The 15,969-nt window shown below is 37.7% G+C and overlaps 1 protein-coding gene across 1 annotated transcript in view; it reads right to left on the reverse strand.

Moving 5' to 3' along the window:
* Positions 1 to 15,706, reverse strand: part of FANCL (FA complementation group L) — a 30,378-nt gene extending 14,672 nt beyond the window's left edge. Inside the window, exons 1-6 of the mRNA XM_037405024.1 lie at positions 15,555 to 15,706; positions 12,390 to 12,448; positions 11,399 to 11,459; positions 10,303 to 10,359; positions 8,526 to 8,623; positions 2,554 to 2,650 (exon numbers count right to left, since the gene is read on the reverse strand). Of these exons, the coding sequence (XP_037260921.1) occupies positions 2,554 to 2,650; positions 8,526 to 8,623; positions 10,303 to 10,359; positions 11,399 to 11,459; positions 12,390 to 12,448; positions 15,555 to 15,647 (465 nt within the window). The 5' untranslated portion in view covers positions 15,648 to 15,706. The remainder of the gene's footprint in view (positions 1 to 2,553; positions 2,651 to 8,525; positions 8,624 to 10,302; positions 10,360 to 11,398; positions 11,460 to 12,389; positions 12,449 to 15,554) is intronic.
* Positions 15,707 to 15,969: the final 263 nt, after the last annotated feature.

The following is a 15,969-nucleotide window of genomic DNA, read 5'->3' on the forward strand; positions in this document are numbered from 1 at the left end:
TTCATAACCCTTGCCAAATCATTCAGATAATAGCACCTTGATTACTACTACATGGCATGCAAATTCTTGCAGTGGCCTATTTGAATTCTTGGGATCTGAAATGACAAGCACCCAACCCATTTCACATGCAATACAAAATGAAATCTGATAAATGAAACCCATTGTGTTTGTTATACTTGCAAAGATGCATGCTTTGTTTTCAGAAAACTTCTCTAGTTGTTTGTTTAAACAAAGAACGGATAAAGATCTCTGGACCAGGCATTTTCAACCAAATAAACTGGAAAACTATTTCACAAAATTTAATGTGAGCATTGAACAATGTATCCTTTTATGAAGTTTAAACTTTATCATTTACCAAAGTCAAAACTGTGTAGCACGTGATTTGGCTAACAAACCTAACTATGCCTTAACTAGTTTCAGTTCTTCCAGGTTTAAATTGATCACCCCAAGTTTCCTAGACACTTCACAAATGCCGTTTAGAGACACCCAGTGTTTTGAAAGGACAGTTCCTAACACAAAGCACATTAAGACAAGGATAACAAGCGGAAACATTCGACAACATTGACAGCATTAAGGAAAAGTCCTCAAAATACACACAAAACTTTAAGAATGATAGCAGAGGAACATTTAGGGGATTATCTGAATACACATGATAATCTCATGAAAAAGAATTTCCCAAATCAATTGTTGAAGAGTTTCTTCCCAAAAACATTTTTGGCAGCCTTATGTAGAGCATTCATGAGGACAAGGCTGAACAAAGCCATCCGCTAGAATACAGGTAAGAGCCAGCAGTATGTTGGGGAGGAGGTTTAGCTCACATACTAACCTTAATCACAGAAACAGCATAACAAAGGTAAACTTTTATTAAAGCAGGTTATCAAAAGAAATGCCTTCAAAAAATACTTCAGCAAAGTCTTTTCAAATGTATTAGATACATACATATGAAGAAAAATCAAATCCACATGTCACTAAAACAATGTTTCACATATAATTTTTTTCTTGTGGCAAGTATAAATGCACACATGGTTTAAAAAGGACAAGCAATTGATCCTTCATCATTAAAATCACTTGGGAAAAAAAATAAAATTGATGATTACTTGTTACAACAGACAAGTTGGATAATCTAGTCCGTTTATTATGCTATATCTTTACTTGTTAGACAGTGCTTTCTTCTGCTATTAGGAGTCTCACCTTCAGATATTTTATAAAGAAAATACACTAGTTTTAAAAAGAACCAAACCCAATAAGCTCGATTCCCCTTTTAGAACAATGAAAAGTTAAGGCCTAACCAGAAACAGCCAACGCATAAGTGTAATAGGGTTTGACCATGGCAGCTGCTTGGTAAAAATGGATATTGCACTTAATATTTTTTTTTCTGCACTTTTATACTTCCAAATAGTTACAATACTTCAGTCACCACGAAAATCCAGAAAAAAATACTTAGGGGCAAGAGGCTGCACTTAATTTTCAGTGTCATGCTAAGTACAGGATAGCAGCCTCCTTATAAACAATTTTTTCCATCGATGTATTTAGTAATGGACTGACTAGCAAATTAATTATGCATTCATTACTCTGTGCATGTAGGATAGCATTATTCTTTTTTAAAATCTACTGTAGCAACCTCAATTCCCAAACAGCACTTTTTCCACAAGCTCTTTTTTGGCACCTAAGGTAAAATCAGTTTGTCTGATGTAAAACTAAAAAACTCCCAGTATTTACAGGAATGTACGATGTCTGTAAAGGTGAAACTTATTCTTACAACACCGTGCCGACTCCTCATCTCTTAAAGATTATTATTCCAGAGCCTCGACCAAGGATAGTCCCAAACAACATTTAGACACCTTCAGATCCACTTTTCCCCACTAGACTGATTTTCTGAAAACAACAGCTATTACCATACAATTGTCACCACACAGCCTGGACATTTCATAGTTTCTCAAGAGATTTATGCCTTGAAATGAGAAATTCTATGAAGAAATACCACCATTCGAGTTCAGTTCTAAGTATGAGGCAGAATTATAATTTTTCTCCTTCTGCACATGCCATGGATTCGCTTTGCAAGCACTGTCAAAACCACCCAATTATTTAGACTAAAAAGAATTTTTTTTTAACATAAGGAACTCACTTCTGTAGTCAGTCTTTCAAAAATCTTTCTATCTATAACTTTAACAGTAAGACTTGTTAAAGAAGTAACTCAACATCCTCTAATTCTTGTTATATGCATAGTCACTGGCGAGAGCAATAATAAATGAAACATCTCCCAGATGGCTTTGTTTGTAATCTAGTAAAATAACTGCAATATCATAAAGTGTTTTTCATGTGATGCAGTATTGTATGAAAAGATTCTTACAGATAGCCATAATGTAATATTAATTTTAAATATATAGGTTTCAAACTTTAACTTAAAAAACATATCTCAAAAAAACAACCCCACAATTATCTTGCAGAACAGACATACTAACAAACAAACCAACTCTCTAAAATCTTTATGAATTAAGAAAAATCCATTTATTTCAAGGAAGCCTTAAGGTATTTTCTCCCACATTAATTCACCTTTGCATTTAACTTCAGAGTGATGAGATGCTGTCGCCCACAAGAATCTTCAGCTTTTAGCTTGATTGTGGCAAGCCCAGTATCCACATACACGACTCTGGAAGAGGAAGAGAAAACTTTTAACAGCATTGTAAGAAGTACAGTTTGAAACATCTGCAATACTCTTATTAGTCTGTTACAAATATTAATCAGAGAAAGTCCTATATGCCAACCATTTCTGCTGTTCTAGATTTACTGCTGTTAATACACCAGTCTACTGCTTAATGCAGTCATATATCTTTGGGTTATTTACAATGTGTGTCAAGGCTCACGCTGTGGTCAGTGAGCACTGTGTTTCAGTTTTCCATCACTGGAACCTTTGACACACACAGCATGTTCCTGTCAGCCTCTACTTATGTACACATTAAACTTCCTGTCAAATCTTTGATCCATTTCTGCAGTTTCTTACTGTATGAGACTTTTATGCTCTTGATTTGCTTTTCTCTTCAATGAAGTTCTCTTTTATTATCAATACTAATATCATGGAAAATTCAGTGGATATTGGTTCATATTCTGAAATTGATTTTCTGCAGAAAATAGTACCCAAACTAGTACAAAATGAGTTATTTATGATGATTTGCCTTCGTTTCATGACATTTTTACACAGCATACACGCACCCAAGCAAGTAACAAGTACATACTAAATGCAAATAAGTTTTAATACTTCTGACATAATCACTGACTCTTTGCTTAAGATGTCACTGATTTGTGCTTCCCACAACAATGAAGATGAATACAATTGTAAAATACATTGTTCTATAGAAATATGTTCTGCTGAGTAGCTTCAACAACTGCCAAAAAAGTTCAGACTTCTCCATATATTTACCAGTAAGCTGGGTATGAGAAAATTTTGGCATTTTTACAATGTCATTCTTGTGCAAAAATAAAAAGCAGTCCAAGATCATTGTACAACTTATCACCTAGGCTGATGGAAAGACCTATCAGAATTCAAAGAAGGCATCTGCTTGCTGTCCAAAATAACAATTCTATTTTTTTTAAAGCATTGCATATCAGCCCAGCCACTCTCAAGCCAGCACGCTAGGAAAAATGGTTATCTTTCAACTTCAGTCTTGAGGTGCCAGAAAGGTGTACAGATTATTTCAGTTTAAATGCTAACATTTTTGCAGTTCTTTACACTATATTGGATGGTAGGGAACAAGATTAAAATATTGTTTTTATTTCTTAGATAGCAATAGATGTACATATCTTAAAATTTATTTCTGAAATCATTAAGGGTCAAGTCCTTTTACAATTCATTTAACAACCCGATAGCCTCTAAAATAAACATATACACATGCGCATGCCCATTTATATATTTAAAATGTAAGTATATGCACACCATTATATTAAAAATATAGTGACGATACAATTATATCCCATCATATTTGTAAAGAACCTTCACACTCAGTATTATTGACAGCATAAATTGGACAAACTTTTTTTTTAAAAAAATAAGCATTTGGAAAAACTACTAATTTGGAAAAACTACTAATAAGGAAAACCTGCTTAATTACATAGAGAGGGATACATGATTAAATAATTTTCAAGTTCTGTCTGTTACTCAATTTTAAACATTTTTAGTTTTAGAATCTTTACAACATCTTTCCAAAGCAGTTTAAAATGCAATTTGCACTGAGCTTGGAGACAACAGAAAAAAAACTATAAAAAACCGTAGATCATCAACTGCTACAAAACACCACTACAATCCAGACCAACCTGGAGATTCTTATGACTTTTATTTAATTTTGACTTCAACAAGTATTCAAGCTAGGCAACACAATACCTTTGAAGTATTAAAAAATGCATACTTGAGAGGTTTTCTAGTAAAATGTTCTCTTCCCTTTCAAGCTTTTTCACAAACAGAACACCAAGGAATAAGGAATTCCTCAGACAAGGGGCATACAGGGCTGAAGAATGCCCAGAATGAAAATTCACAGCTAGCCTTCCCTCTTCTCTACAGAATGTAAAAACAGTAAGCTGCCTCCAGGAATGAGGGAGGATCCAATTTTTCATTTAGGATAGAACAAAGGAACTCAGTAGCTTCATGGCTACCAGTTCTTAACATCACTCTTATCTTTCTTTGGATAAGAAGAGATGGAACAGTCAGTTCCACAGGACTGAAGAAAGTTGGACAATACTGTAAAAGTTGCATGAGCTTCTTCATAAACCTGTATAATCAAATAAGGAATTGTTTTCATAGGTGGTATTTCAGTTATATAAACCTTTATTCCTCTGTAGGCTCCAACATCTTATCACACAGAAAAAAATGGAATGACCATCAAGATGGAAAGCTTCAGTTAAACCTCTGAAGTACCGTAATTCAGCATAACACACAAATGATTGAGAGCACATGACAAGGCAGGATTCCCTTGGAAATGGAGAAGGCAAGAGAAGATGCTTTCTATGAAAAACTTTGCAAGTATCAAGCAGAAACGCATTGAGACTTGAGAGATCATGACACACCACGGACTTCAGAGATACTACCAACCTTTATGAATCCACATGAGGCTGGTAAGAGCCCTACAAATGTTTTATAGTCAATAATTTACATTCCCAAGACACTGCAATTGAATCAACTCGTCAGATTATGAGATAATATTAGAAGAGCCTTTCCTATAGCTTAATACTATACATGTACTATCTCCCACCTCAGCTGATTAGATTTGAGCTGGTTCCATGTTCTTAAAATGAAGGAAGTATCCTCCTTTGAACTGCTCAGCCATTAGTACAGCACTGTGTTGGAAATTCAGTACAATTTTTAACTTGTTGAACTGCGACTTCTGTGTACAAGTATTTGAATATGAAAGCATATGCACCCTCTCCCACACGTAAATTAGGTCAAAGAATCAAGTCTTCTGTATCATGGAGAAAGTGATTATATCTAATCGCAGCAGCCTGACCATTTGCAATCCTCATTACTGTTTGTACTTTCAGTGCTTTAGGAGAGGTACAAGATCATTGCAGATAACGTCTGCAGTTTGCTTCTAAGAAACTTCACATATTCCTTAGATAAAAGCCATGAGAACACACTAGATTTGTGCCATACCTGAGAGCTGCTTAACTTACTTCAGAGGTAAAGGAACCACAGCCTATTGCTTTGATTCTCTTTCAAACAAAATACCCCCCAGTTCTTCAGTTGGATTTGGATGCAGTCAGCTTCCAGCATGACCAAAACCCACTAGGAAAAAGTAAATCTAGGGTCCACAACAGGCAGTTCTTTTCTAAAAAAATACTGGTAAGTACAGCTGGAGGCTTTTCAAGTTATTGATCCTTACTACTAGTACTAAATACATAGTTTAGTGCTGAAAGACTATACCAGGATGTTTATAACTAACATACAAATATGCATCACCTCCAACTCAAAAACAGTCTATGTGAAGAGGCCTTCTTAGTAGTTCATTATATTGTTAAAAACACACTAAAATTAGAGGTGTAACTTACTAATGTACTTCGAATTGCCACTGTAGGTTATTCTCCGTCCAACTCACAGTAAACCAGATATGATCCCCTATGTACAGCCTAGCCCTTTGATTAACGATTGACTTTGCCAACCAAAAAACCTCTACCAAATATATACCTTATCTGTAACGTATGTCACTCTAGAGGTGCATGTTTACTGAACTACATGACTACACTGGGCAAGAGCACAGCATATGTCATATGTCTATATGAAGACCATCTTTGCCTAGAAACCAGGTCAAATTCTGCTCTAGAAGCACGCTCCCTGATAAAACACTGATGTGCTTTTTAATAAAACCACTGGATGTTTTGTATGCATATCAAGTCAGAAGAACTATCAGTTCTGAGATAAGCTGCTAAATTGCATTCTTAAAGTGTGTTTTTATTAAATTCAGCTACATACTATATTTATATATCAAATTATAAATATAGTACAATTTAAAGATTTATATCTTTAGAATATATTTATTGTATGTCTGTGTCAGTTTTGTTGGTATGGGCTTTTTGAAGGTTTTTGCTTTTGTTGTTGGGGTTTTTTTCCATTTTTGGAGAGCAACCATGATTCAAAGCTTATTTCCCATGTGTTTCAGAAATTTTAACTAATATTCTCAGACTTAAGTCTGAGAAATTTGACTAGAGTCTGTCATCAGCTGACACAACTACATACTTAATAATGGAAATCACTGAAAAAACTTCAGTTGATTTAACAAGGATGTTTTACATCTTTAAATAAAAGTGGGCCTTCAAAGCTAATTCCTACTTAATATTAATCGCGTTATTTATTGACATACAAATCAGGTGAGAACTCAAAACTGGTTTTAAACCCAAGGCTTCTTTATTTCATTTACCAAAATAAACACTCGCTAAAGTTAAGTTACCATCCAAGACTAAGGTAAAAACAGATTTGCCTTGTTGAAAACCACCAACAGACATTTTTTTAACTTTTTTTTTTTTTTAAACTAAAACGTAGCTTCTTATTCAGAACTCTTCAGCATCCTATAAAACCTTTCGTCTTAACCCCTTGAAAGAAGGTACCGTGAGATTGTGAATTATTAAAGACAGCCTTCAAACACATTTCCTTAATTCCTCCCTACACAAAAACAACTACCTTCTTCAACCCCACAGAGATCTCCTGAAGGTTCTAGCAGAAAGGATAGAAATCAGCCCATTCCAGGCTCTCTGCTGGAGGAGTAAAAGACCCCGTATCAGAAAACTTGACAGTGGTGGCACACGTGATGGCAATTAAAGCCTTTCAAGTAAGTCTGCAAAACAGGAAGCTTTACAGGTTCCTGAAAAATTTCTACATGGACCTTGCACACTTGATCACAACTCTCTGTTCCTTCAGGTTTCTATAGGAGGTATGAGAACAACCTTGTTTTCCTCATTAGGAGGGTGAAATTAAATTTGTTCTGTGAGCTCATCTGAGAGTGTACGGGACTATGAATAACAATCCGTTTGCACTCGTTCAAGACTCTAACAAGAAGGTACCGAGAGGCAGCAATGGGTACATTTCTTTCCTCAAAGTTGAGTATCCTTTCCTAACATGCCATTCTTTCCCATGTTATTAAACCACCCATTTTAGTTGGGGTGTAAAGATTCACTTCTAGTTCTCTTTCCCCCAGAAGACCACCTGAACCGTCACTTCTTGTTCCACAGATACTCAATTTATAGCACAGGATATACATGAAACCATGTTCTTGGGTGCACTCAGCCCCCATCCTCAGGTGAGACAAGCTTATACTCTCCTTGTGCAGTAACCAGTATTTTTCCCACTTGGAAATACCCCCCTGCTCTCCCAAACATGCTGTGCTTGCAGGTTTTGGAGACTAAGGAATGCTTTTCAACAGCCCTCATCTCTATTTGAGCCCACTTGGGTCACAAAAAATACACGTAAGTTTCTGCAGGCGTTGCAAAGAGCTGGCTGTTTTGAAATTTTGGATTTACAGCTTTCCAAATCCAAAGATCTACCTTTTCGTGGACTGTGTTATTCCTTTGTCTAAGGAGATCCTTGTGCTATGGAGAGTAAGATAGAACTGTTCTTTAAAAATAATTATTATAGTTCTAAAAACTAATGTATGAACTGTTTTCATGAAAGCATAAAGGTACACTATGATCAACCACAGAATACAGGAATAGTCAAAAAAAGCTGTATGAAGTAGGGAAAAGAAGGAAGAAAACTGAGAACTATAAAAAGCTGTATTAAATATGTTTACTATCCAGCAGTTTATAGGTCAAAGAATTGATTTCTCAGTAGTAGCATCTCACCCTTCAGCTCAGTTATTTGAGACTGAAAATATACCTTCAGTTGATGCAGGTTTGTTGGGTTTTTTATAAGGAAAAAGCAGTAGAGTTTTTAAACCAAAATCAGTTTCTGAACAGGGTAAATTCACAGAACATTTGCTATGTTCAACTCACAAATAAAAAAGAACAGATATTCTGAAGGTAATGTCTGTTAAGAAATAAAATAAACATACTTATTCCAACCCAGCATTTCTAGATGTCTGACAAGACAGGAGTAGTATTCTGGCGGCCGTGGTAGATGCAGGTCTTGCGTGTTCTTTAAAGCAATTTCCTGTTTAAAAGAACATTAAAAACATCATTAAGAAAGATTTCAATATTTTTGCATCTATTTAGTCATGTGATTTTTGCAATTCATTCAAAAATATTAAGCTTATGTAAAATTAACTGTACACTGCATTTGTTTTGTTATAGCCTCCAGTTAAAGCAGACAAAGAAGCTGTTTGCTAAATTACTTCAGAAACTAGTAATGAAAACATCTGCAATTAAAAAAAAACCCACAGATGTTGACAACATAGTCTTCAGATGCAAATATCAAATGTGCATGTTTTTCAGCTAATAAATTTGAAGTCAAGCATCTTGATAGAAAGAACATTTGAAAAGAAGGTTCTATTAAGCCCACAGCTGTCTCCTGGGCTCCACAGCCACAAAAGACATATATGAAATCGCCCATATTATTTTTAAGTAGCTATATACAACTTTATATAGCAATAAAAAAATAAAAATAAAAATAAAAATCAGTTTCTCAGTTTTAACATCATAGGATCCCAGAGAGTAAGTTTTGGCACAGGCAGTCATCAAGTACGTTGTAATGCCTCAAAAACAAATTTTTATCAAAAAGATTGATGCCACAATACAGAGAGAAACAAAACCAAACCATACATCCCACATTTGTGTTATGCTACTGGTTCTTTAAAAGTGTATTTAAGTCAAAATTATGCTTACAGGACAAATAATTAAATAAGTTACATTTACAATAAAATTATTAATAATTTAAAGTATTTTTAACTAAATGAAATAATAAATATAATTAATAAAATCAGTATAACGGTGATCTCTGCCTAGTTCTCCTGCAGCTTCTTCTGTTGCTTTTACTATCTGCACTGAGGATCAATATTTTACTATTTTGAATAAATTATACTTTCATTGCATTCTCATTTTCTGAGTGCTTGCGTATCTAGGCAAATAGACTGGAATAACTACTGTGTCATATTCCAAAATAGCCACATGTAGACATTCTTACTCAGTCCTACTCCAAGTGCCTTTGACTGGTTTAGTGTAATCTGGCTTGGCAAGGATTAAAACAGTACTGAGCAAAGGCATTCCTGGTGTCGAGCAGTACTGCAACATCAGGAGGGTACTTTTTTAATTGTTTTGAAGAATAAATACGGTGTTTGATTTCTAAGTAGGTTACACACAAGTATCCCTCGCCAAGAATGCTCATGAAAAACTGTTTTACTAACAGACAAGAAATTGTCAGTTTCACGTCAACTAAAGACTTTGCTCCTCTTCAATCCCACATCAGAAAAAGCTTTTTAAAAAAGAACAAACAGCAATTTCCAAACTATAAAAAAAGGTTTCTGCATTTACTGATCAAGCTGTCACACAGGTGAAAGCACTTTCAGCAGTCCACTGACTGTATAATCCTTTGTATGACTGCAAGCCATCTGGACAATACCAGGAATTCCAAGAAAATAGTCATAAAGGGGATGGCTCTATACTGAAATCCCTTGCTGGGATTTTAATTTTTCTGTAACACTCCAATTTCCAAAGAGTACAGTCACTTAAAATCCTAAAGGATATTTAGACAATTACACAAACATCACACAGATGAAATCACCTCTTCTCAAACAAAAAATAAATCCATCTATCAAACAGCAAACTGTAAAAAACAAAGTGAAAACCAAAGCTATATGAACATTCCATCTTCCACATATATATTCTGTAACTTACCAAAATAGTTTTCAGCTCCACCATAAAACTGACAAGATCCAGACAACTGTGCAACCTCTGGAGGAAACGCAGTATCAGTTCGTTGTCTTCAACTCATAACTTTCAGCAGTAAACAATTTCAGTCTTTTTTTCTAGTATTGTCAAACCAAGTAAGATAAACGAACCCCAAGCGTATACCACATGTTTAAATATTTCAGTTACAGAACAAGTCTCCAAGAGTACAGGAAACTTTACTGAAAATTAACCATCACCTTTGTCACATCATGTCACACTGCACATTTATATAGTTTAAGAAGACTTTACACTTTATGTATTTACGAAGATATTTACAAAGGCTTTAGTCTTTGCCAATGAGATCAATCACTCAAAAGCATTTCTTAATTGGTTACTTTTTCTTTAGAAACTCTCCTGACCAGTCTGCTTTTAGATGCTGTACATGACTAAGGATCCCTGACTACCTTCAGATGTGGCACGTATTTACATCTCCATTTCCTCAGCTCTGTATTTTTGGTTACTCCCAAGTCACAACCCTTGCTCTACAAAGGGGTGCACAGTCCCCGAGATATGGTGTCTCAGCTAGCACACCTGGCAAAGACTCCACCTTAGAAACAAAACATTCTTCATGACTGCAGGGATGTTGTACACTTGCTCCAAAGTTTCTTCTGGATCGGAAGGTTTAACTTTGATTCTTTGACTGCTGACAACACAGAATGAGCTACTTCTAGCACTAATTAATGTGCATTCTCTTCCTTGCATTATGAACAGCTTGCAAAAAAGTAAATTTAAAAAAGGAAAACCAAAATCTGTTTCTAATTGAAAGATTAAAAGAAAATTCTAGTAATGTGTCAGCAATCATTTATTAAAAACTGTTCCACCTCAATCTTCAAAAAAATAAAGCCTGACTAAAGAGAATTATTTACAAAATTCTATCCATGTCTTTATATTGACCTTCAAATCCTCAAGCATTTCAAAGTAAATCTTAGCTATACAATGAAAGGTGAGTTCTTTAACACTTTTAGAATAGATGCATGAGTATAAGCTTTTCAGAATTACTGTAAGCATACATTTAACGGAAATGGTTTTAGAAGTTGTATACCTGCTTTAAAATATGCTGATATCCACGCAGTATTTTCTTAAGATGCCAGCTACACTCTATCCTAGACAAACAATATTTTGTATAAATTTTAAATTCACAGTGCATGATTTTTAGAAGATCAGTCTGCTACACAACAATATAAGTTTTTCTTCAGAAAAAAAGTAAACAACACTTCAAAGTTTCTTTGATTTTCACATCAGTTATTTAAAACTTCCAAATGTCACTATCCCAGAGCCCATTAAAAATGAAGCATTTACCTACAAAAGCCCATTCTTTGCTGAAAACAACAACATAATTCTTGCAAGCCAGTACGACTTCATAAAATATATCAGTATTTAAAAATTATATCCTGAAAATGTCAGTTACCTATAATGCAGTTTTAAGTATCCAAACCAGAATGTAATAAAGCTATCGAATACCATCTCTGTTCACAGTTCAGAGCAGGCTGGCCTAGGCAGAAGTATAGAATACACAGAATACACCCACACCCACACATATTACTATGATAAACAATCACAGTAATAGGAACAGAGCTTTTAAAGAAAAGTTGGGTAATGCAAATTAATACAAATTAACAGGAAAGAGAAAATGAAGTTAAAAAAAAAAGCTATGCTAACCATCAAGTACGTAATTGCTTAAATTTACAACTTCGCACTGAATTTTCTGTTTCCCAAATGTTGACATATAAATAATCTGATTTAAATTATCATCTTTTTCCAAGTACATTGATTTATATATAAATACAACCAATTAACTAAAACTGGTTTCAAAGTTAATTAACAACAAAATATTTTGATATAGGCAATGTTTATTGTCAGCATTTATTAACACTGATGCTGTACAATTTATTTGCAAGGTTAAGTTTAAATCAGTGAGAATTAATTACCAACACTGATATCAGAAAAAAATCGTATGCATATCCATCATTGCCTTTATCAAAACAAACTTCTGTCACATGGACTCACAAATTGCTTTCATAAACCTATCTTACCTTGCATTTTTCAGTTGAAAATCCATTGGTAACAGTATCCTGATATGGAAGTCTCTACCCTTGAAAATAAATAAACATTTATTTAATAGGAAGGTCAGCAAAGAAAAATACTACACTTGTGGGAATATTCCCCATAAGATCAGCTACTGAAAAAGAAAGTTTGTCCTACAACTTTCAGGATTATTTTTCAGAACTTCTTTATTTAGGAAAAAAAAGCAGCATGAGTGGCAGGTAGAAATAATGCTGAAGTTGAAAGATTCTTGACCTCTAACGTACAGTATTCAGTAAAAACTCCTTAGTGCATCACATTTCATAAAGCAAAAATAACACCTTCTATAAGAAAAAAAACATTATCCAAATCCAGATAAAACCAAGAAATAGAATTTAATCCAAGTCACGCTGAAGTACATTGAAGTCTGTCTTTAATTCAAGTAGAAGTTAAAACAGACTCACAAAACTATTACACTAAAAAGCAACTTGGGCACTGATCCAGAACACATTTCAGCAATGTTTTAGAAACTGTGAACAGAAATGGTCCCAAATAAAACAAATGCACTTTTTTTTTCCTTTTAGTGCAATCCATATGGGGTAGTTCCTAAATGCCACCTACTTGTATTTTCAGTAATTGTCCCAAATTGTGGTCCTTCTACTTTCTTATGGGACTATCAAAATGAAACTGAAATAAAGAAGATTTGCAAGAAGGTATAACTCCTCCCTGAAGTAAAAAGGGCAGCTAACTAATCTCAAAACTTTTACTCCTGACTGTGTTCCAGCTTGGCATACCTCAAATTCTGTCCACAAATTCTGAGATTACTTCAGCAGGAAGTTCAGAACAAAACCCAATTTCCTCCTGTGATTAGGTGACTGATAGGAGTGGATGCTTTATCTCAATTTCAGAAAAGTGTTTAATACTGTCTCCCTTAACATCCTCATAGCCAAACTGAAGAAGGATGAATTAGATAAGCTGACAGAGAGGTGGGCTGGAAACTTGCAGAACTGCTGGGCTGAAAGGGTTGTGATCAGCAGGATGAAGTCCAGCAGGAGGTCCCCGACTACTGGTGCATGCCACGGTCAGTCCTGCGGCCAACACTATCTGACCCTCATTAGCGATCTGGATGACAGGACAGGATGCACCCTCACTCAGTAAGTTGGCAGAGGATACAAAACTCGGAGGAATGGTTGACAGGCTGTGCAATTGTGCCACCATTCAGTGGCTCAACAGGCTGAGGAAATGCGCTGACAGGAACTTGACAAACTTAAAGAAGTGCAAAATCTTGCACCAGGAGAGGTTTTACCCCATGCACCAGCACATGCTGGTGCCTGACCAGCTAGACAGCAGCTCTGCAGAAAAGGATCCAGTGGTCCTCATGGACATGAAGTTCACCCTGAGCCAGCAATGCATCCTTGCAGCAAAGGAGGCCAGCTGCCTCATGTGCTGGATTCCGCAGAACATTTCCAACAGGTCAGGGGGGCTGATCCTTCCCATTTGGTCAGCACTGGTGAGGCACACCTGGAGTGCTGGGTCCACAGTATAAGAAAGGTATGGAAGTGCTGGAGTTAGTCCAGTGAGGAGCTATGAAGCTGACCAAGATCTTGAAGTACCTCTCATACGAGGAGAGACTGAGAGAGCTGGGACTGGTTACCATGGAGAAAAGAAGGCTCATGAGGGATCTTGCCAGTGTGTATAAATACCTGATGGAAAAGAACTAAAGAAAGTGACACACACTGACAGGACAAGAAGCAAAGTTGAAATACAGGCAATTTCACCTAAATGCAATGAAAAAACCTCAGTAACAGTGAGGGTGGTCAAACCTGTAGCAAGCTATCCAAGAGGTTACAGTGTCTCTGTGCTTGGAAATAGTCAAAACCCGACTGGACAAGGTCCTGAGCAACCTGCTCCAGCTGACCCTGCTAGAGGGCCTCCAGAGGTTACTTTCAACCTGTATATGTCTGTGATGCTCACAAGTGACAATAAGATACCTGTTCCAGAGCTGAATATAGCCCATTGTCACGTCAGTTGCTTTCAAATGCCTCCAAAGCTGATGTTTATCATACGCTTAAATTAAGCGCATAACCCCAGACTTAGCTACATTATGGCCTTAGCTCTAATCAAAAAGTCGTATCTGAGAACAGATGCTCACACTCACATCTTAACGTTCCCATAACCTCCAGGATGTGCTCTAACACACACAGCATTTCAAAAGTTGCAGCTATTAAGAGTTATGCAAATATAAATATACACATGCAAATATCTTGTGAAAGTTTAATATGAAAGTCACCCAAAAAACTTTCTGAATTTTGACTGCAAAACTACCTTTTTGAAAAAGCAAGTGTGACACAGCCTGTGTCTTTTGACTTTTACTTAATTTTATAGGAGGAAAATCCCACCGCTATTTCTAAAGGAAAATACACCTCTTGAGAGCTGTTCCTGTAGTCCGTGTGCACATGCATATGTGACGTTTTAACGAACTATGGCTGCAGCATCACTGCACAGTGCCTCTGATGGCAAAGCTGGCTTAAGAGCACCCACTCTCAGCCTGTCAGGTGCTGCTCTTCTCCCTGCACAGCAGTTCACCACATCCTCTGACAGACGGTGCAGCTACTTAAGCTGAAACCTCACAAATACAGTACGTGAAAGGAAAACGCCCACGATTAAGTCATTTGCTTCAACCTGTACCTTAGGACAGGAGTGTACACCGCCCCCCCCCCCCAAAAAAAAAAAAAAAAAAAAAAAAGAAAAACCACCAAGAACAAAACCCCACAACAAAACAAAACAAAAAAATCCACCCACATTTGCCAGCAGAACAAATCCAGCCCTCAGGCCACCAGCAAGCCCGCGCCGCCAACAGAAGCGCAATTCCGCGTGCACAAGCAACGCAAAGCCACGGGCCCGCGCCGCGGGCGCCCCCCCCCCAGCACCCTCACGGCCGGGGGCGGCACCGCCAGCTGCGGGCCCCGCTACGCCCCCCGCCACCTCCCGCTTCGCAAAGCCGGCGGCTCGCGCGCGGCCGGGAAGCTGCCAGCCCCGTAAGCGGCGAGGCGGGAAGCGCTGCCCCTCACGGACCCGGCCCCGGGGCCGCACGTAAGCGCGGCGGGCTGTGGGGGCGTGCGTGACGGTGACGCGGAGTAACGGCCGCCGGCCAAGTGGCGCAGGGACCCCGATACCTGCGCGGTGACGAAGCCCTCGTAGGCCGTCCCCTGCCGGTTCTGAGGCAGCAGCAGCGGGCAGTGGCGGAGCAAGGCCGCCGAGCCCGCCATGCCGCGTCACTCTTTCCCGCCCGCCCGGCACCGCCGTTCGAATCCGCTGAGGCACCGCCCCCACCCGCGCCGGGCGCACGCGCCTGAGGTGAAGGGAGGGGCGCGCGGGGCGGCCGCGAGGGCGGGAAAGTGCTGGCCGCTGAGGCGGGAAGTTGTGAGGAGAGTCCCGCGGCCGGGAGCCGCTCCTGGAACTCTGAGGAGTACAGCTTCCCGGGAGCGGCACCGCGGGCCAGCCCCAGCGTTTCCTCACCCTTTAGCACGTCCTGAAGGAACAAGCGCTCTTGACTACGAAGAATCGTCGAGCAAGCTTCTTCATATGCAG

Source organism: Falco rusticolus, chromosome 12 (genome assembly GCF_015220075.1).
Source record: "Falco rusticolus isolate bFalRus1 chromosome 12, bFalRus1.pri, whole genome shotgun sequence".
Lineage (NCBI taxonomy): Eukaryota > Metazoa > Chordata > Aves > Falconiformes > Falconidae > Falco > Falco rusticolus.